This window comes from Neopsephotus bourkii, unplaced genomic scaffold (assembly GCF_033783945.1).
Source record: "Neopsephotus bourkii isolate Nb327-2 ecotype Australia unplaced genomic scaffold, CSIRO-AGI_Nbou_v1 NB_550, whole genome shotgun sequence".
In the NCBI taxonomy this organism is placed as follows: domain Eukaryota; kingdom Metazoa; phylum Chordata; class Aves; order Psittaciformes; family Psittacidae; genus Neopsephotus; species Neopsephotus bourkii.
The window spans coordinates 62,550-84,183 of NW_026901051.1; the positions used below are offsets into that span (position 1 = coordinate 62,550).

At 38.2% G+C, this 21,634-nt stretch overlaps 1 protein-coding gene across 2 annotated transcripts; it reads left to right on the forward strand.

Annotated features, from left to right (window-relative positions):
• The first annotated feature begins 1,654 nt into the window (after nucleotides 1-1,654).
• On the forward strand, nucleotides 1,655-21,383 carry LOC133211050 (uncharacterized). 2 transcript variants are annotated; one of them, XM_061351077.1, is made up of 7 exons: nucleotides 1,655-1,931; nucleotides 5,271-5,434; nucleotides 7,270-7,392; nucleotides 9,395-9,466; nucleotides 11,819-11,907; nucleotides 13,434-13,526; nucleotides 20,760-21,383. In XM_061351077.1, the coding sequence occupies exons 2-7, from the start codon at nucleotides 5,323-5,325 to the stop codon at nucleotides 20,946-20,948; spliced, it is 678 nt and encodes a 225-aa protein (XP_061207061.1). In that variant the 5' UTR covers nucleotides 1,655-1,931; nucleotides 5,271-5,322; the 3' UTR covers nucleotides 20,949-21,383. The 2 variants fall into 2 exon arrangements, with proteins under 2 accessions (XP_061207061.1, XP_061207063.1); XM_061351079.1 differs by having other exon boundaries at nucleotides 1,687-1,931; nucleotides 9,395-9,442.
• The last annotated feature ends 251 nt before the right edge of the window (nucleotides 21,384-21,634 follow it).

Below are 21,634 nucleotides of genomic sequence, written 5' to 3' on the forward strand. Positions count from 1 at the left end.
TCTCAGTGGGAATTGCCAGGGTAACAGCATACTTCTTCCAAATAGTTTGCTAATTTTCTCTGGATGCTGCACTTCCTCAGGGTGAAATTCCAAAATGCTGGAAGTGACTGATGTCCTAGGCACTTGCTCATACTCTCCCACGTTTAACATCCTTAGATCAGATCTGTCATTATTTCAACCCTTTGTGCCCCATATTGTGAGTCAACGTGCTACCCAGCAGGGAGCTAAACACCACAGAACTGCTTGATCACTCCTCCACCATCTAGTGGAATAGGGGAGAGAATTGTGAAGAAAAACTCAAACCCAAACCTGTGGGTTGAGGTAAAGACAGTTTAATAGGACATGGAAGGGAAAATAATAATAATAATGGCGATGCAATAATTACAGCATGCAAAAAAAGTGAGGCACATTGCAGTTGCTTACTACCTACTAACTGAGGCAGTTCATGACCATCTGCTGCTGGACAGCTTTTCCCTTAGTTTATACACTTAAGCATGATGCCATATGGTATGGAATATCTCTTTGACCAGTTGGGCTTGGCTGTCCTGGCTGTGTCTCCTCTCAGCTTCTTGTGCCCACAGCCTCCTCACTGGTGGGGTGTCATGAGAAGCTAAAAAATCCTTGACTCAGTGTAAATGCTGCTTAGCAATAGCTTTAACATCGGTGTGTTATCAGCATCATTCTCTTGCTAAATCCAAACCACAGCACTGTAGCAGGTACTAGGAAGAAAGTCAATTCTATCCAAGACAAAACCAGGAAGGTCCTGTACTGAAATGACAGTCTCATGTCGTGACATTTAGAATTCTTCCCACACTTTTCAGGCTGCTTGAGTAATAGCCAAAACCTTGAGATTTCAAAGTTTCAAACTGCTTTCTCATTAAATGTATCTTTTGACAAAATATTTCTACAGACCTGATATACAACAAATGTCCAGTGAGGGCTTAATGAAATAAGAGAGAATTTTCCTAAAATTCCCAAACCAAGCACAGGTTAAATATAGAACTTTATTGACTTAGTAGATAAGTTCTAGATACAAGCAGTAGCTGCTTGTTTTAAAGAAAAGTCGGGGGGAGGAAAAGTAATATTTTTAGAGGAGTTACATTGTTTCAGTGAGGTATATAAAAATATGATTCACTCCTTTGGAAACATAAGGCTTGTATAATAAACAACTCTAGTGCATATGAATGGAGAGGACCAGTAGGTGAGTCAAGGGTTAGGAATGTACGTAGGTAGATAGATAAAACCAACTCAACATGCCAAATATGACAATGAAAGAGCTAGTTTTTGTATGATAAAAAACATTACCTGGGCTTTATGGGCAAAAAAATACAGCACATCCGCTTTAAACAAGTTCACTTATGTCAGAAGCGGTCCAACTATTGCTGTTGCAATGCCTGCAAATCCCACTTGATAGCTGGGTAAATGTTTAAGCAGTTAACTTGTTCCAAACTCCCTGGAACTGAAATTACACTCCTAACTTAAATATGTCTATACTGCCATAAACCAAGCACCTGCTCTGGAATCAGTGTTGGCAGAAATGGCAGCTAGCAAGAACAATATCAATAACATAAAATATCAGAATCGTATTTATGACTATATGCAGGCAGATTCAGAACTAATGGCTGAAATTTGCATGCAGTTCCAGGAAAAGACAGTTTCTGTGGCATCTTAGAGAAACAAATGGTTAAAAGTTTGTTCTTACCATTTCCAGCACTCCTGAAATGCTAGCAGTAGCTAGAGCAGGAGAATATTGGTGTAGTAAGTGAAGGTAGAAAACTAAAAGATTGGGTCCACGTCAGACCCACGTTTATTTTACTTGGAGGTCTGGCTTCCTGCCATGCATTCAGGCAATAAATTGGCTGTAACAGAGCTTCTTCTAGCATTCTGCTGAGTAGAAGTATCCCAGCAGAGACAATAAGAGGCAAAATAAGGTAAGCAAGAGCAGAAGATTACAGCAGCGTTTTAAATAGGCTTCAATTTAATGTTATTTTATCAGACTGCTTGTTAAGATTCTAACAGAAAGTGATTTTTTTTCTCAGTTGACTTTAGAGTTTTCTTCTAAAATATTTTAATTAGACTAGTTCGTGACTATTTTTATATATTCCTCTGTCTAGTTTATAGATTTAATAAAGTCTGTCTGATTTGAAAGAGATGATAGCCTTATTATTTGTTAGCTAAAGGATGTGAAGTTCATTTTAATCCACTGTTACATTTTAACAAACTTGGAGGAATTACTCATGTTCTTCAGAAGCAGAACTGCCACCTGCAACCCAATACATTTGACAGAAATTCAACAAAAAAGAGTTCTGATCCTTAAGCAGTCTTAGAGATATCTTGTTATCAATGTACCTTAGAGATATCTTGTTATCAATGTACCAAGACAGTATGAGATAGTATTTGGATCATCACCATGGGAATGAGCTCCAAAATTTTAAATCCTGTTTTAATGTACTGAATTTGATCTGATTTTTTGATCAGGTGTACCTGTAGCTAAGTGAAAGAGAGAATGATAGCTAAGAACAAATTAGATCACTAAGAGGGCAAGAGAAGCCTATACAGCAGACTTTCTCTGCTGCCTTCATATAAATGAATTGATACAGTCTGTGTAGCAGGAAAAAATGTCAAACTCCCTCTGCTTTTACAGTGACCTTGTTGCCATTGGCCACAAATGTGCTCAAGTATATCTGATTTCAGCAGCTGCAAGAGCTATAGGTTCAATTTTCTGCTTCTCTTGTGCTTAGCTTAGGTGTGAGACAAAAGAACAGACCCAAGTTTTCAAAACAAACAACGATGGAGTAGGTCTGCAGCCAAGAACAGTATCCAGCTGTTCCTAGCCATCTTCAAGCAGCACACACATTAAAGAAGAGGGAAACAAACTGAAAAAATGGGTATGAGAGAGATTAAGATAACAGGAAACAAAACAAAACAAAAACACATAGGGAGAGACACATGATATTTGAAACTGAGTAACAATGCAAAAGTGGGAGTAGTGACACGAGAGAAAAGGCTTATTGAAATGGGACTCAGTCTTAAGGGACATGTGAGGAAATTCAAGCTATAGAAGGTTTTGTTATTTCTTGTAGAGAGCCTTCTTTGTTCTGAAGAGCAAACTGAGGTGAAATTCTACCACAGACTTTCCCATTTTCTATTTGTTCAAACAAGCAGAAACACTTAAGTACATTCCTTCAGGTTTCAAGATTTCCTGTATAACTTTCTCCAAAGAAAACTTCCTAAGAATTCATCCACTTCCTAAATAAGGTTCTGAAAATGTCTTTGAACTTGGTCTTCCCTCTTCAGGAATTCTTCACTGTCTTGGCTTGTAATCATCCTCCTTTTCTTGCAGTGGTGCGTGTAAATAGCATGGATGCAAGACTCTGTATCTAGGCTAGCATGGTATCACATTGGTTCTCAAAAGCCCCAAAAACCATTTCATTAAACATTTAGCACTAAGTCAACATACATTGGTATTAATAGCTGCAGTATATGAAGGGCAAATCTAGCAGAATACCATTCCCTGATGGCTTCACTGGGTATAAAACTTGGGAATTGGGACCTTCTGAAATTCTGAGCCAAACTGGAGTTGCACTTATTTTCAGTAGGAATGTTATGTAATGTTTTCCACTTGTATTCAGTAGGAATGTTCTGTAAGGGATTAGCTGTCTTGTTTTGAGCATCCTAATTCTAACAAGGTCTTGGTGCTTTGTGAATGCTGAACGCCTAACACACTAATACCTCTCAAGATTCACAAGCTGGTATTACTGCCCCATTCTCTGTGGTGACTGCTTCTGCTACATGTTTGCAGAAGGAAGGTCACAGTTAGGACTTTGTGGAAAACTACACGGCATGCCCTCTTTTGCTTAACATGCTCAGTGACGAAACAATTTCAACAAGATGAAGAAGACCCAGCCTTTACTTTCTACCCTTGACTACATGTTATCAGATATTTGAAAAATGAGACATCTTTACTAGAAAGTTAATGTTTTCGAATAAATGTTTCACTTTTCAGTAGCCTAATTGAACGGTTAGTTACAACTAAAGAGCCGAAAAGAGTGAAAAAATGCCTTAGATAGCCTTTGTCATCTAGTAACAGGAAAGTTGCCAGGGGCAGTATTCTTTCATTTCTACTTTTTCACATAAATATTTAAAGTGTAATTCTGCCATCAGTGAAATGAACTCAACTGGAAGACAGAGCCCCCCTCCCCCACATGAATTCAGTGTCAGAACCATGATGTCTCTGGCATAACTGATATTTAGTTATACTATGCAAAGCTGCATGGGGCTAAAATTATACACATCTTTGCTTGGTTCATTCCCCAGGGAACCCGAGAAAATGAAGCTCCTTGGGTTTTTCTGTCTGCACTTGACATAAACTGTTGTCATAAACAGGAGAGTGTCACACTCAGGACAGTGTGCAGACATGAGAATTCCAGTTTCCTTTTCTTCAAACCAAATTAAGATCCTTAGCTTTTCTGAAATGCAGTGATTTAAGCTGTGTTTTCAGGATATCTCATTAGCTGCCTATGGGGTTCCTCAGTTAACGTAGTTCCCATTACTAGACACCAGCACCTCTTTAGGGTACTAGACTAGGTAACACTTTATTCCCTTTTGTTCATCTAGCCTTTTAAAACTGAAAACCTTTTTTTTTTTTTTTTTTTGTGAATATAGTCACAAATACAACATTATTTTGAGATATGCAAAGCACACTGAAGTCAAATTATTGAATTGAAAGTAAAGATTAATCATTTGAAAATATGAATTGCTACAGTATGGCTACATGTCTTTACTGAGTCAGATTATGCTGTGTTGAAGTTATCATAATTTTCAATCACTAATGTATGATTTGATAATTATCTTTAGCTGTATTTTGAAGAACAAAAAGAATATGACTTTCAATCCAGCTTGCAAAGTGTAGCTTTCTTCCTTTGAGAAGCATAAATAAATTAACTTGAAGTCAAATGAAGTGCCTATATTTTATCTAAGGGGAAGTATTTAAAAATATATTCCTTCAACACAACCATATCCATGATGACCTGCATCTTTGTGGAAGTATAGGTAGGTAACTGATTTACTTTAACTGGAAATAATACACTGTTTTTGCCTTGGAAGACATAGGCTTTGGTCATGTAAACAGTCAAACATCTATTGAGCTTATCCTGCTTCTTTTAACTGTTACATATCAAAATACATTTATATATGTAAATATACTCTTTGTGAACTTGTTCTGCAATCAAAACATTAAGTATTTTGACAAGTTCTAACTCCTCCTTTAGGACTGAAAAGTGAAGTAACTCAAGTTACCAGGGTTTCTCAAGTGCTCTTGCAATGCTGCTCCGCTCAGGCCGCAGAAAGCCGTATGAAGTGTTGTTCCATGAAAGGAAGTCTGTTAAGAGGAAATCTCTTCTGGGAACTGTGAAAACAGCTTCCAGAAAACCAGGTAACTTTCCCAAGTGAAAGCTATGTTTGCAATATTGGAAAGACAATTCCAACCCAAAGCAGAATGCAACCACATTAAGTATCTGGAACAGCTTATCTCTAATAAGGTAAAAAATAAAAATATCTAGAATTATTTAAATTTTTCACACCTCAAATTCAGACAAGTAATTCCTAAAGTACACCCCTACCTAGCTGGACAAGAGTGAACGACATAGCAGGCCTGCCTACTGTTTTATTTTGGGCACTGTACTAGTTTTTGTGATTCTAGCTGGAAGTAGAATTCTTACACTGTAACTGTTATAACAGTTTTTAGAAGGTTTGCTGTATTGATTATTGTAGTTGCCCTGTTGCTTTTTAGAACAATCCACTTTTTTTTCTGGAAGCCTGGTAGCCTTTGTTATCAAGTTATTCAAAGGCCTTGAAGACCTTTTGCCACGCGTAGATGAGCTATGCACGTGCTGAAGGTTCAACACAGGATGTGTCAGACCTGCCACTTCTGGATGGTGAGACTTGGGCTGTCAGCTTGTGCATCATCCATCTCTTCTGTTGACTTCATGTGCAGAATTTCTGCTCAGCCTAAACAGGGTGGAAAGAAAACTTCTTGGAAACAACTTTGTTTCTTTCAAAATGTCTGCTTAAATACAGATGTTTCAGAGGAGTTACATCAGTATAAAATGAGTAACAAAATTTTCGGTGAAGTCAAGCATTCCCAGAATGTTAGGTCTCTGCTGATGCATTTTGAGTATCCTGTTGTTTTATTTGGCTAATTGGTCTGGTGAAGAAAGGACTGTTTATCTCACAGCACACCCAGTGTGGTCTGTGTGGTCTGATAAATGTCTTAACTGAATATGAAAGTAGAAAACCTACTCCAGGAAAACAATATTTGGTCTAACATAATCAGCTTGTGCCTCATAGTTATTCTGTAGATGTCAGACACCCAAGAATCTGGGCTTAGATCCTTCTGACATCCAGAACAGCACAGTTGTGTTCAGTAGTGATAGGGAAGCATTTCCTTGTAGACAGCCTTCAGCTACAAAGACCTGTTTTTTTTTTCAGTAAGAGATATCAGGTCCCCAAAATAAATGCTACTATTTTAGGTAGCCATAAGCCCTCTAACCTAAAACTTTTGTCTGTACGCAGATTCAGTTTTCAAAGTGCAAAACTGAGAGGTGACTACCTGTGACATAAAAGAAACTGGACTAGAAACTACGCTGCAGAGATACCTCCTGTTTCACCTCTTCTCTTCCTCAGAATGAAATCTTGTTACTTAACTGTGTTTTTCACGTTTCTCTGTGTGTGGGCTCCTGTGCGCAGCCTTGCTCTGGCTCTGGTTTCTCACAGGGACCTTTCCCCCACTGTAAGATAATTCATTCACCAGCCAGCTCCTCATTTTGACTCCCTCTCTTATGTTCAAATTACATCCCCATAATCTCTTTCACTACAGCCATCTGGACATTGTCCACATCCCCTCACCCCCACACTCCCACATTCTTACACTATCCCTCAAGCTCTTGGATTAGAAGCCATTTTGTCAAGCTGAAGTTTTTGCACCTGTGAACTTCCCAAAAGATTCAGCATACATTTCCTCTTCTCACTGACATAACCTTCCAGGAAAAGAAATCTATGCTTCCTTTCTTTACACCACCATCAAGCCCCTCAAACAGCTGCTTAAACCCAGTGTATAATTTCTACTATATGTTAGCTATATTGTTCATAGTTCAAGTATACATAGATTGCCAAGCAAAGATTGCTGGGAAAATACACTTGATCTTTTTATATGGACTTTTACCATTTTCCTGTTGCCAGTAAAATTAATTACATCTCATTTTTGATTAGCATTGCGTTTGCGAGAAACACTGAAATGCTATATACTGACTGAAGATTCAAAAACAGTGCATTTTGACATAGACGAAGATGGTCACCATGAAATATCAACCAAGGATTCACAATCCCATGAAGGTAGTGTGTTTTTTTATATCAAAACTTGCCAACTGTATGCGCAGTACTATAGGATATTTTTTAATGTACTGTTATGTGGGCCCCTCACTACAAGAAAGACATTGAGGTATTGGAGTATGTCCAGAGAAGGGCAGAAAAGCTGATGAAGTGTCTAGAGAACACAAGTCTTATGAGAAGCAGCTGAGGGAACTGGGATTGCTTAGCCTGGAGAAAAGGATGCTCAGGGGGGACCTTATCGCTCTTCACAACTACCTGAAAGGAGGTGGTAGTGAGGTGGGGTCAGTCTCTTCTCACAAGTAACAAGTTATAGGATGAGAGGAAATTACCTCAAGTTGCACCAGGGGAGGTTTAAATTGGATGTTAGGAAAAATGTCATCACTGAAAGTGTTGTCAAGCACTGGAACAGGCTGCCCAAGGGAAGGGTTCAGTCACCAGCCCTGTAGGTGTTTAAAAGACGTATAGATGCGGTGCTAGTGACATAGTCCAGTGGTGAACTTGGCAGTGCTGTGTTAATGGTTGGCCTAGATGATCCTAAGGTCTTTTCCAACTTAAATGATTCTGTGATTCTATCTTTTCTGTAAACATGTTACAGTGCATCTTCATGAATATCAATAGTGATATAAGAAAACTTTTATTCCAGTTTACAGTATGTACAGTATTATCATTAATATACTTAGATGGTAAGAAGATTATTATGGGAGGTCTAGATAATTACTATGAAGAGAGTGAAAGCAAAGATAATCCTCAGAGACAGGGTCAAAATAGAAAAAAAACCAAAAAATAGAGGAGATTTTGGAATTTGGGGGATTATTTTATGTTTCATGGAACTCTTATCTCAAGTGGGGCTTCTCTGACACTAAAAGTGGTATCATAAGTAACATCACAACATTAGTTGTTAGAGGGTATTCTTTTAGTAGATAAGAGGCAAATAACAACAAATGCAATTATTCTAGAATTATACGTTTTCCAGAGATGTGAAAGTAGGGAGAACAAAAACCAATAAACCATATTTCTACCCAAAATACAGGAAAAAGATGAAATGTTTAAGATAGCTATTAAATTACTGAAACTTTTTTTTTTACAAAACCCCAGCTTTCACAGGAATGAGAAGTCCATTTTATATGCTTCAGATAAAGACAGAGTAAGGCTTGTTTGATATATTTATAAGCTAATCTTATTTTTATTTTATTAAATTGTGAATAATGGCAGCTGCATTGATAATATATTGAAGTGTGCTTTATATCTTTTGAAGTATCTTTTACTTGATAAATTCATAGAGTTTTGAAGTAAACTGTACAATTGGTATTGCTAATTTATGAACAAAACCACAATCTGTATAGGTATACAATAGAAGCAGTCTGTGAATAGATTCGTAGTATGACAATCCTGATGTTCCTAGAGGAAAAGGAAAAAAAAAAAAGAGAATGCTATGTGATATTCTCATATATGTAAACACAATCACAGCAAACACATACTCATGACAATACAGTTCAGACAACGTATTAGGAAACATCTGTAACCTGGATTATTGTGACTTTGACCTAAAGTGAGTGATGTTTTCACAGACAGTGATTCAGGCTGTTGTTGGAAAATCCAGAAACCATCTGCTATTGCTATGTATTATTTTCCAATCTTTTACATTTCTTATTAGGGTCCTCACAACTGCTGCCAAAGACTTTCAGGCTTCTCTTCGATAGCATTTTAGGCCTTACATCTCATTAATGACTTCTGTTTTCTCAGGTGCATTCCCTTTTGCAAAAGATAATTCTTCAATCAATACATTTATTAGCCTCAAAGTTCAGACTTCAGGGTACCTGTTCACAAGTCTAACTGCACAGTCTTCTGGGGTTATGAATTCAGAAACCTGCAAGAAATGTAGTCTGATGCCAATTGCTATTACACAGTCTCTTTCAGATTATGTTTTAAAATAATTCTTTAAATTGCTTACAGTGCTTTTAAATTTAAACAATTCCACATATTTATTAAATATCTTTTATTTTAGATATTGCGTGGTTAAGTGTGTTTACAAGGAATGAACCAGCAGTTACTGGTAAGACTTCTGTTAGAATAAAAGGTATCATTCTCTTTGTTAGAGTGTGGTATTGAAGAGGCGTTTGAGAGTTGGGAAAAGTAAATTTTTACATGTAGACTTTACACTGGAAGTAACATATTATACCAGATTTTCATTTAGGTCAGGTTGCTGGACAGCTCTAAAAATTAAAGAGCCTTCTGTGTTCCATAAGAAAAAAATCTTTGAAGTCACAAAATTTGCCTTAACAAGTAATGGCTTGGACTGAAGACATTTGTGTATGAGGAAATTTAATGTATACAAGCTAGAAAATCCAATATTTATATTTTTTTCCCAAGAAAAGTGTGTGTGCTGTATTGCTGACATATGGGTCTTAGCTAGCAAACACCTGTTGTAACAGGAGAGGAAACCCAAAATGAAATAGATGTGAAGGAAGAAGAAATACATTCTTTGAACATTATGGAAGAGTAAGAAATTATTGGGAAAATCTAAAATATATTGGTTCCAAGTATTCTACAACAGAGGAGAAATGTATTCCAATTTCAGCCATAAAGGGCTGCTGTCATAGATGAGAGCAAATACCTATCTGGTCCAGTACTATACCTTGAACAATGGCCAAATGGGATTTCTAGGTTACAGTATGATACTGACATCCTCCCAAATTCCAATGCTTCACATTTCAGGGACAACCCAAGCAAGAATTTTTTTTTGGTTTTTTTTTTTTTTTTTTCTATTAGTTCATTTCACAGCGTTTCCATTGCATGAATCTGTAAAATCAGCCCTTAGACTCTGGTAAGTAATGACATAGGTGAAGTAATTCATCCAAAGGCTGTCAGAGAGTGGAAGCATCATGTATGAAATCATAGGAAGATGCCTTACTTTCTTTGCCATGCAGTGTCTGCCTGATAGACCACTTGTCATATTTTGTAGAGGTGACAGGGAAAATTAGACTTCTTTGGGTTTTCTCAAGCTAAACAAAGAATAAGCAAGTCACAATAAATTCTATAGACAGAGAACGCCAAGGACAGTTACGATGTAACTCACATTGACGTGTGTCCCCAGTGAATTGGCGGGACTCCTGCACCTCTTCTGTTGCCACTCTTACATCCAAGTCAGAACACTCTCAACTTGGATATGAAATCTCTCTTGCCTGATGATGTGCCTCTTACATGATACAGCTGAAGCTGGACAGTTGTGGCTGGGGCAATATGGTGATGTCACAAAACATAATAACAATGACAGAATCTTAGACCATCTACATTCCACTACATTTATCTGAATACATATGTAAATTGAGTAAAATACACTAGGCTGGAGTGTGTATTGATTTTTAATAGGAATTTTATGCTATTTTCATGCTGTAGCTGGCTCAAAAAAACTCTTTCAGAAGACTTCCACAAAAACATTACAGTTGGGTAAATTAGGGCAACTGAAATTATGGCGAGGATTAGAGCAGCTAAGATTTGCCAGGTGGGATGAATATGTTCTCTTGATTCTGAATGCCTTTCTAAGACTAAGAAATATCTTAGGTAATATGAAAAAAAAATCTCCTTAACTGCAATTGTTCATTTATAATTACCCAACATCTGTAAAGTTTGCATTCAGTTGCTGCAGTGATGGACATATAGATAAGTGCTACCTTCTTTTATATTTTTTGTCTTAAACAGTGCACCTAAGTTGCTTTTAAAAGCAGAAGATGTATTATTGGAAGTAAATCTGCAAGACAGTCAGGCAGTTATAGCATCATTGCATAATTATTAATGTCATGGGCTTTGCTATGTAATGCTTTTGTATACCCTGTCAATTGACAAAGGGTCCCTTGACCTGTCCACCTTTTGCTGAAGCCTTTGTATGGTAACAACTATTGTCAGTTTATCAGGCTGAGGAGTATCCTGTAATATTCATATGCTCTTATTTCCTGTAGCTGAAAATACAGTGTTATCTGAGAAGGAAGTAAATCCAATGCACCCACATTTCCAATAGTTCAAAGATTTTGTCCTAGAAAGTATGAAGAGAATAAAAGGAAAAAAATCCTACATTTTCCACAGTATGCATAGTCAGGCATATTACAGAAGCATGTATATTACATATATGCATTAAGTACTAATATATATGCCTTTGTTGTTCATATTATATACTAATATATAACTGATATTCTATAACTATAAATATATAAAACTAAAGTGTGTATATGGCAAATTTAAAGCATCATAAATCCATGACCTTTACATGCACCACAGAAGACAATGGTACCAAGAGTGATTTTATTTGTTGCCAGTCCTATATGCATCAGTGTAAATTGAACCTGAATAGTTTCTTTACAAAATACTTTCAGCTCTGCTTCATTTTATAAAGTGATATGTATTTTATTACAATATTCTCCTCTGTGTAAAACAGATTCTAAAAATGTGGTGATCCTCACTCAGAGATCAAAGCTTAATGAATTTGTCCTATTGTGCAAGGGTAAGAAGCGTCTTTCTCTGAAGGTAAGTTTATTTCCTTTGTAACTTAGGGTTGCTCTTTCTTGCTATAGGACAATTTCCTACACAGACCTTCTCAAATTAATTTCCTTTTACTTACCATCTTCCACATTTCACAACTTCTGACTAATTCCCTCTATACTTCCTGGGAAAAAAAAAAATCCTATTTTTTCAATAACCTATTTTATTGGGTTAAGTAGCTGATACTATCACTAGATGACAGTTAGGGATATTGGTTCCAGTGTCTGTGGAGGGACAAGAGGCTTCTCAACCAGAAAACATATAAGTAATAAAAGTGGAGGAAGGAGGACTAATGCTGTCTTTGAAAGAGAGAAGTTTAAAAGGGGAAATATATTTCTCTCAATCAACCTGAATTACAAGATAAGGAATGTGCTTAAAAGAAAATACAGCTGAATGTAGTATCCTGTTCTAAACATTTACCATATGTTGTCAGAGCATTCTCATTTTCTCCAGTTTTGCAAAAGTTTGCTTACAGTAGGAAGAGCAGGCAAGGATATCTTTTGATATTGGAGGGTTATAACCTTTATTAAAATCCATTTGAGCAAGGACATTATGTCAGAATTTACCCTCTAAACCAGGGTGAAGGTCCAAGAAGCTCCATTTACACAGGTTATGTTGAGATAAAGAATGACCCTTCATCTAATGTTGGCCATGCATGATGGTGTAAATCATCAAATGTTTCCTCAAATTAAGTTTTTGATGCTTTTCATTTGACTTTAATTCATAGATGATTTTCCCTAAAATGTATATCCCGAAATTATCTGGGCAAAAGTATATTGTGAGATACATTAATTATATTTATAGCCGATTATCCCATTGGGATTTTCCTTTCTGTCCTAGAAAAAGCAATCTTTTTAAAAGAATTTTTGTAGTTCAAAGATTACATTTTCATAAATTAATTGTTTGAAAGGCGTTTTGCCAAGACAAGGAAAGAACTAAGAGTTGAGCCCAAATGGATTTTACTTCCCAACCACATATTTTAAAGCACTGGGTTATACCACACTATGTTTCTTTACATGATTAAACACAGTTCTTTTCTGGAAATTAAGACAGGCATATTTAGTGTCTCCAAATATGTAAAAACCTTTGAAAGATCATGGGATTTTCTTTTCCCAGCAGAATACAATTAATTTTCTTAATCTCAGCAGGAATTCTGGTATGGAAGATGTCTCCTTATCTCTGAAAAAAAATTGGTATTTGGTATTACAGCATGGCTCAGTCTTGGCTGCAATGCAAACTGAATTTGGGCATTACGCAGTTTGAAGTACTGTCTTTGGTATTTTCTTTCATCCCACTCCATTTTGCATTGCAAATGGTAAAAGAGGGATATATTAGTGGATGAGTTTTGAAAACTTGACAGTTTATTAATCTTGGCTAATTTGAATTTAATCATTAATAGACTTTCTTTTTTTTTAAAAAAAGAGTGTTCTTTAGAATTAATAAGATATTCAGTGAATTAAAAGAGCTAAATATGAAGACAAAATTACCAATCTGGGTGATTGTAAACACAGGTCTTAAAAGCATGCAGTTCAGAGCCAGATTATCCTTCAGTGGAAAAATGCAACGTGAAAACATGCAACCATGAAGATCCTGATGTCAAACAGGTATCTGATTATGATCAAACATGTAAAAATATGTGTCTGAGAGAGTGTGTATGCAAATACAGGTTTGTAAGAAGTGCAGCTAAATGCATCCTGCTGTTATTCACTGTGACAAATTGTTTGCTTTCTAACTTCAGCTGATCTCTAGTATTTTCCTCAAAAAAAAGAAAGAGAATAAGAAATTTTCTGTACTTTTGACTTGGCTTGAATGTGTGAGTGCATCATTTAATGTACAGGAATAATATCTGACTTTCAATCAAAACATGAAAGACAGAGATGTTTCCTATAATATTATGCTCATATAAAATACAGGAAAATACAAAATAGTTTTCACCAGGTACAAATTCTTAGATGAGATGTAGAAAATCTGAATGAATGTATTAGCCAGTCTAGAAGGGTCAGATTACAAAAACAATGATATTTTAAAGAAATAGTGAACCCTTTGTCAAAAACTACTGAGAAGTAATGAAACCATTAAAATATATATAATTTAATATAAATAGGAAATTAAAATTAAGCAGTTCCTGAAATACTATCAAAGTCAATTCTTCATCAGTAGATGATTATAAACCAGGATTAATGCACTCTGTATAGAAATACAGGTAGCCAGGTGGTTTCTTAGTATGTTTTTGTGACCAAAGCTTGATTTTGTTGGCACTTTTCTAGAGCCAGTGATAAAATACGATGAACACAGTAAGTACTTTATAGAATGAGTAAGTACTTTACTTGTTCTATAAGATACCTTAGACAGACATTATAACCTGGAGAAAATGAAAACCTAAGGAAATGTAACTAATAATGGTAGTCCAGGGAACTTGCTGCTCAAGGGATTGAAAAGACAGTCTTTCCAATTTCACTGAGCAAAATTAAAGCTATTTAGGATCAGGTAGATTTCAGAACTCCACAACAGCAAACGTGAAACACTGAAAACCTAAAATTTCCAGCCTAGTATTTCTAACATGTCTAAAATTTCTCCTAAATCAGAAAGGAACTCTGGTAATTCCAAACTACAAGAAATTTCTTGTTTGAAGTCATTCTGAAACAGTCTTTCAAGGAATGAGCTACAGTACTGTATATTTTCTCAATAATTAATGAAAAAATCTTCTCCTTACTGGGCCTGAAAAATCCATCTCAGTCCTTCAGTTTAAGCTCCTGCTGAGGTACTTAACGTTCCTTGGCTCTACATGAAAGGAGAAAGCAGCGCAGCTTAGGAAATTTATAAGGCAACTTCTAGTTCTAGTCCTTGTGTGATATAAACTATCACAGTCATATTGCATTCTTCTAAAATGTACTTCATACTCTTTTATGAAGATCTGTAATTCTTCTGTGGAGCTGTTCATAGGGAAAGAATTAGTGTTTGATGGCTACAAGTTTGGGGGCCAGCTGGAAAGAAGATCTGTAACCGTTGCCTGTAGAGACCTATTAATCACTCTGGATTTCTAAATAGATAATTAAAATGAAAATCTGATTCTGAGAACCTGCTCATTACCTAACAAGACAAGCAGTGATCTACTTGTTATGGTCTCTTGCTGATACCTTCAAGTGGAATTGAAACAAATATTACTCATTTGTGTGAGGAGAAACCAGCAGCCTGCACTTGAACCACATCCGGTTAAGCCAAGAGGCAAAATCAACTATGAGGTGCTGCAATGTGATATTGAGTCTGCTAGCTTTTCACAGTAAGTCTTAAAGAGAGGCATTTTCTTCTTACTGGAAGGCTGCCAGTAGAATTACCACAAACACGAGAATCTGTGGAGCCTGCTGTTACACCAGCAGGAAGAGTTGCATAGAGTGCTGTAAATTTCTATTCCTGTAAGCAAGGCTTATGGAGGCAGAGTTCACAATCAATATTTAGTGAAAGTTCCTTTAGCAATTAGGCTGTTATTAACACAATAAAATAATAACAGCTTGTAACAGCAAATAATGTTTTATAATAACATCTTATTCTGATGAGGAATCAAACATTAAGGAAGGTAACACAGACCACAGACAGTATCTATTGCAACACTATGTTGGTTAGAGTGGAAAACTCTTTGCATTGTGTATGCAGTTACTGCCTCAGGCAGCACACATACTTGTGGTCACCTATCTGCAGAGGCCAGCACCAGTGTTTCACTCAGGAGCAGGCTCACATTTACTTATAATGGTAATTATTTTAACTCTATAATGGAGCATGGATATCATAATTAATGATATCATACAAGCAAATGCAGCTAACCACACAACAGGATGAATTAAGAGATACAGAACAGTATATCCCTTTAGCTACACAACAGAAAAGGTTTTCACAACTGTCTCCCTACAACATGATGCCAATGATGGGATGTTTTCCACCCCTTATACATAATTCCCCCACGAGCCAATACAGACTCTTTAAGCACAAGTAAGATTACATTTATAAACATTGTCACTTGATGTAGGCCGCACATGATGCTGAAGTGAATTTTACTTAGCATTCGCTGTTGACATTAATGACTTGATTTGACGTGGAGCTCTCAGCTAGACTGGTACTGTTCCCAGCCCTTCTTTCTTCTTTGAGGCTGTCTCACAAATTAGCAGTTTCCTTAGAAGTCTGGACCGAAACTGTGCACCCATGTAGTAGCAGTGGTGGGCCTGTATCCTTGGGACACAGACAGCTAAACAGATTGTAGGAGGAGGGAGTACAAGGGGCAAAATAGTAGAGGAGGGAATTACTAAGGAAAGTTGATAACATTCTGTGTTGTTTTATGTAGGAATAGGTTTTAATGTTCTTATTTTGCCATTTTCATTAATTAATTACATTCCAGAAGTGGAGGGTTTAGCCATTGTATATTGGTTATCAGAGAAATGTACATCTACTTCAGTACATACATGTATTATCTCCCTTCAGTGTTATTTCTGTTCTGGTTCAACCATAATATTTTACTGTTCATGATACCTTATTGCACTCAGACCTTTGTATCTGTATACTTAACCCTCTCGGCTCTTATTAAGTAGTAGTAGCACTCAGTTTTCCCTCAGTTTCAAACCTTCTTTCCTTCCTGAGTTGATTCCTCCTAAATTCCTTCTCAACTTGGAACATTATCTGAAAAGATTACTGAAGTCAACAATTCTATCGCTAGATCTGGCTGGTTTTCTCCATGTTTTGCCTTGGTGGATAACGCAGTGTTATTAGGTTATGATGAGTAGATGCAATTTTCCCAAAACTTTGACTGGAATTCCCCAGCCTGGGTATACTGAGGTCTGAAAGGCTACAGCTCTCAAACCTCCATTCAGAGCTCTAACAGCTTTTATTCTAGGGTCCTCTCTAGTTTCCTGAATAGTTAGATGAAGCTAAACAAGACAGACAAATTAAGTCAACGGTTAGTTATATAGTCATGAAAGATCCTTGTAGAACAGGGTGGCAGCATTGGTGGATAAGGGAAGAGCGATTGAAGTCATCTACCTGGACTTGTGCAAAGCATTTGACACTGTCCCACATGACATCCTGTGTCTAAACTAGAGGGACATAGATGTGACACATGGATCACTTGGTGGATAAGTAATCGACTGGATGGTCACACTCAAAGAATTGCAGCCAGTGGCTCAGTGTCCTAGGGGAGAATGGTGACAAGTGTTGTCCCTCAGGGGTCAGTGTTGGGACTGATCCTGTTTAACATTTTGTCAGTGACATAGGCAGTGGTACTGATGTGTCCTCGGCAAGTCTGATGATGACACCAAGCTGTGTGATGTGGTCGACACGCTGGAGGGATGTCATCCAGAGGGACAGTGCAAACCTCAAGGAGTTCAACAAAGCCAAGCGCAAGGTCCTGCACCAGGGTCAGGGAAATCCCAGGCACAACTATAGGCTGGGGAGAGACTGGGTTGAAAGCAGCCCTGAGGAGAAGGACTTGGAGGTGTTGGCTGGTGAGAGGCTCAACATGACCGTGTGCTGGGCTGCATCAAAAGGAGCGTGACCAGCAGGTCGAAGGAGGTGATCCTGCCCCTCTGCTCTGCTCTCATGAGACCCCACCTGCAGTGCTGCATCCAGCTCTGGGGCCCCCAACACAAGAGGGACGTGGACCTGCTTGGATGAGTCCAGAGGAGGCCATGAATATAATCAGGGGGCTGGAGCACCTCTGCTATGGAGAAAGGCCAAGGGAGCAGGGCTTGTTCAGCCTGGAGAAGGTTCTGGGGAGACCTTATAGTGGTCTTATACCTAAAGGGGACCTTGGAGAAATGTGGAGAGGGACTCCGTATGAAAGCAAGTAGTGACAGGACAATGGGCAATGATTTTAAACTGAAAGAGGGCAGATTTAAACTAGATATATTAGGAAGAAGTTGTTCACTGTTGCAGAGGTTGCCCAGAGCAGCTGTGGGTGCTCCATCCCTGGCAGTGTTCAAGGCCAGGCTGAATGGAGCTTTGAGCAATATGGTTTAGTGTGAGGTGTCGTTGCCCATGGCAGGGGATTGGAACTAGATGATCCTAAAGGTGCCTTTCAACATAAACTGCTCTAGGACTTCCTTATCTGATTGTGGGACTTTACTCTTTAACTCTTTACTACAGTTAAATAGCTCATAATAAAGAAAATAAAATTCCAAACAGGCAAAATCTGGCAGGCGAGGTCCACTGAATTACATTGGTTCAGAAATTTTGATCTTGTCAGAAATGACAATGCTGCTTTTACAGTGCTCTGCTGGTGGCTGGGATCAATCCAGCAAGCAGCTTGAGAGTTTGGGGATTTTTTTGGCTCAAAAAATTTTAATTCATCTATTGGAAAATGAAGGAGTGATCAGCAAAGTTCACTCACCCTTCAGTAGTCCCATATTGTCCGTGTCAAAATCTAGTGGAGTGTGGAAGTTAAATGTTCTGGCCTGAGCAAACTCATAGCACCACCGAGTGCTGCTGTATCAGATGTCCAGAGCTCCAATATGAATGGGAGTCAAGTGTGTCAGTGTATGCTACAGCTAACATTGCCAAAGCATTTTTCTAGATCCCTTTGACAGCAGAGTGCCGGCCAGAGTTTGCTTTCATGTGAAGGGATATCCAGTATGCCTGGAACCGACTGCCCCAGGGCTGAAATCACAGCCCTGCCACTTGTCAGGACAGGACCATTTGTGGAAAGAAAGCACTGAGGTGTGTTGGTTGCATCCAGCAGCCAAGCCCCAACGGAGCGGCTCACTCAATCCCACTCCACTCCAGTGGTACAGGGGAGAGAATAGCAAGAGTGAAAGTGAAACTTGTGAGTCAAGAGAAAGATGGTATAACATGTGAAGGTAAAAAACCCCAAAGTGATGCGGAAGTACTTACTTCATCCTGTAAGCAGATCATTGCCCAGCCAGTCTCTGAGCAAAAGCTGCTTTGGAAGCAAAAAGTAGCCGTACCCTCTTCTTTCTCTACACTAGTCTTTACGGCTCCCCATGAGTATCCCTTTCACCAGTCCAGGATGGCTGTTCCAGCTGTGTTCTCTCCCAGCTTTTTTGCCCACCCCCCCAGCCTACTCGCTGGGGTAGAGTGGGAAATAAAGAAGGTCTTGATGCTGTGCATGGACTGCTCAGTAATAGCTAAAACACTGGTGTGTCTTCAACCCCATTTTAATCACAAATTCAAAGTGCCTTACAATTAATTTGTAGTATTTCCAAGGTCTGTAGCTTCATTGGTGCAACTGAGGTTGCAGCTCAGTTTTCCTTATTCACTTTTCATCATTTTATGCCTCATGCAGTTTTTGATCATGTGCCTTGTTTCATCTGAGGCAAAATGTAGACTGTAGTGTGCCCTGCACTCCTTTGTGCCTGGCTTGATCAGGACAGAATGTATCATCTCTTTCTTATTATATCTTTGCTAATACAGGAGGTGTTTCCTCAAGTTGCTTTCATGTACTTTATAATAGCTGGAGGACATTTTCTTTATGTCCCCTTTTGTCATAATGGCTGAAAGGACACATTCCTCCTTCTCTGGAAGGGTGATTATTGCCAATGCTGTAAACTACAGCACAGCTGCAAGCCTTTTTCCCAAGCATTCAGTTTCACTTCAGAGGTCCCCTTAAGCACTGTGCACAACGGTAATATGCCAGAGTGGTCAGATTTATAGAACTGTCCTGTGGGTAGGATGAAGGTGTTCAAACAGGTCACTCAAAAGGGAAGATGAAATAATTTGATTATGACGCATTCATTTACCACCCCAGCCTTCTGCAAAAGATGGTATAAATTCCCTGCCCCCTGGCAAGAGGTTGAGTTGGGGGAAACATAAATCTCAACCTTCCATTAATTGAGCTCTTACTATTAGCAGCATGTAACTATTCACACAGTCTTCTCAGCTCCACCCTCACTCAGTGCACACGCTTGGAAGCAGGGGCTCGTACCCACACCAGAGAGCTGTGTGCACGGTCACGCACACGCACAGTGCATTGTGTCAGTGGGTGTGCTTACAAACACTGTCCTGTAGTCTGCCATCCTGTGGCAATGGCTGCATTCTTGGATGTGGTGTGGGTTACATGATCCGTTGTGGGTGCCAGTCTGTGCTGGAGGCCTTGGGCCGGTTCAGCACCTCCTTGGTATCCTGAGCTTACCTGTTCTTGTAGATTTAACAGGCCTTGTAGACCTCAGGTCTTATGTTTTCAGAGGCTATCCCTCAGCACACACTCTTCCACTCTCTGGCATGGTGTTTTCTGGTAACTGTTTTTCCATCCTCACCTGGAGGTGCCTAGAGAGCCCAGACACATTCCCACACACAGAGGGGCTGTTTTGACGAAAGCCATTCCTCCAAAGATATATCTGAAGAAAAGTGTGTTGGAAACTGGAGAGAAAAATCATAGGTAAAAGAAAAATTGATGAAGAGTAATTGAGACTGAAACATTCCAATTTCACTCCAAAAGAGGAAAGAAAAACTGCAGATTGACATTTTGTTGCTAGTGATAACTGACACGGTAGGTTTGTAGTAAGAGAACAGTCAGCTGAAAATCCTAAACGATCCAAATAACAGGTATACTCCAGAGGAAAACTGCTGGTCTTATGAAGCAAAAGAATGCAGCTATGGGTCTGGAAATACTCAGTCCTTTGAGGGAGGCAGGTATTATGTTACTCATAGTTATGATAGAATCTCTCCCGAAATCATTAGGTATTGCCAAAGATTTATCTAGAAATTAGTAAATACATGTCACTGGAGAAAAGCATTCAAAATAAAACAAGCCAGCAAAACCATTAATTTTTGTTGCATGGAAACCTCTTAAAAGGATATTAAAATATAACTTATGTTCTTTACTTTGTATATTTTCATAGCTGAGTGAAGATAATCACTTTTTCATCATGCATTACCAAGGCGATTCAGTGCAGTTCCAGTGCTACGAAGACACAAGTTACTACTTGTATGTGAACGATGACTCGCTTGATATTCGCAAGCTGGAAAACAAGGAACCCAACGAGGACAAAAATTTTTACTTCAGGGTGTCATATTTACAGGAAAAGTAACTTGTCTAACTTGCAGTGGCCTAGGTGCCTGAACAACTTCTATAATAACAGAAAAGAAGGAAATTTGACATCAGCTTATTTCTATCCTGGCTTGACTTTCACTTCTTTGTAGTTTCTTTGCATAAGTACCATTCTTTGTTTCTGTACTTTCAATAGGAAAAGAGAAGGGCTAGATTTGAAAAACATATTAATTGGTCAGTCTTTTTTTGTCTTACCTGAACAGTTATGCTTTTAAGGAGCTGAATTCTTCTGAAAGAGAAAAAATACACAGGGGATATTTCGAAGACAGGAAAAAGAAGTGAGCATACATGGATATGAAACACAAATCACAGTTAGTTCTCTGTGTGGTAAACATTTTACTTTTAAAAATGTCTCTTACAAGCTCTCCTGAACTTCAGAAGAAAACATTTAGAAGTTATTAAATGCATATATGTATGTCCTGTCTGACTGTATGATTGACTTTGGGAAAGGAGTGGAAAAGGTATCTCAGGTCTGAGAACAAAGGAAGAGGATGAAGGATAGGCAGATCTCTCTGCCCTTGTAGCTCCAAGTCAGCCAATATACTCCATTATGCAATTTCAGCATCTATCCTGTATGGCAACTCTCTAAGAAAATGTACACTAAGCATCAGACTCATGATGTGCAGGCAGAGAGAAGAAGGCACATTGAACTGATGAGGCATAGCA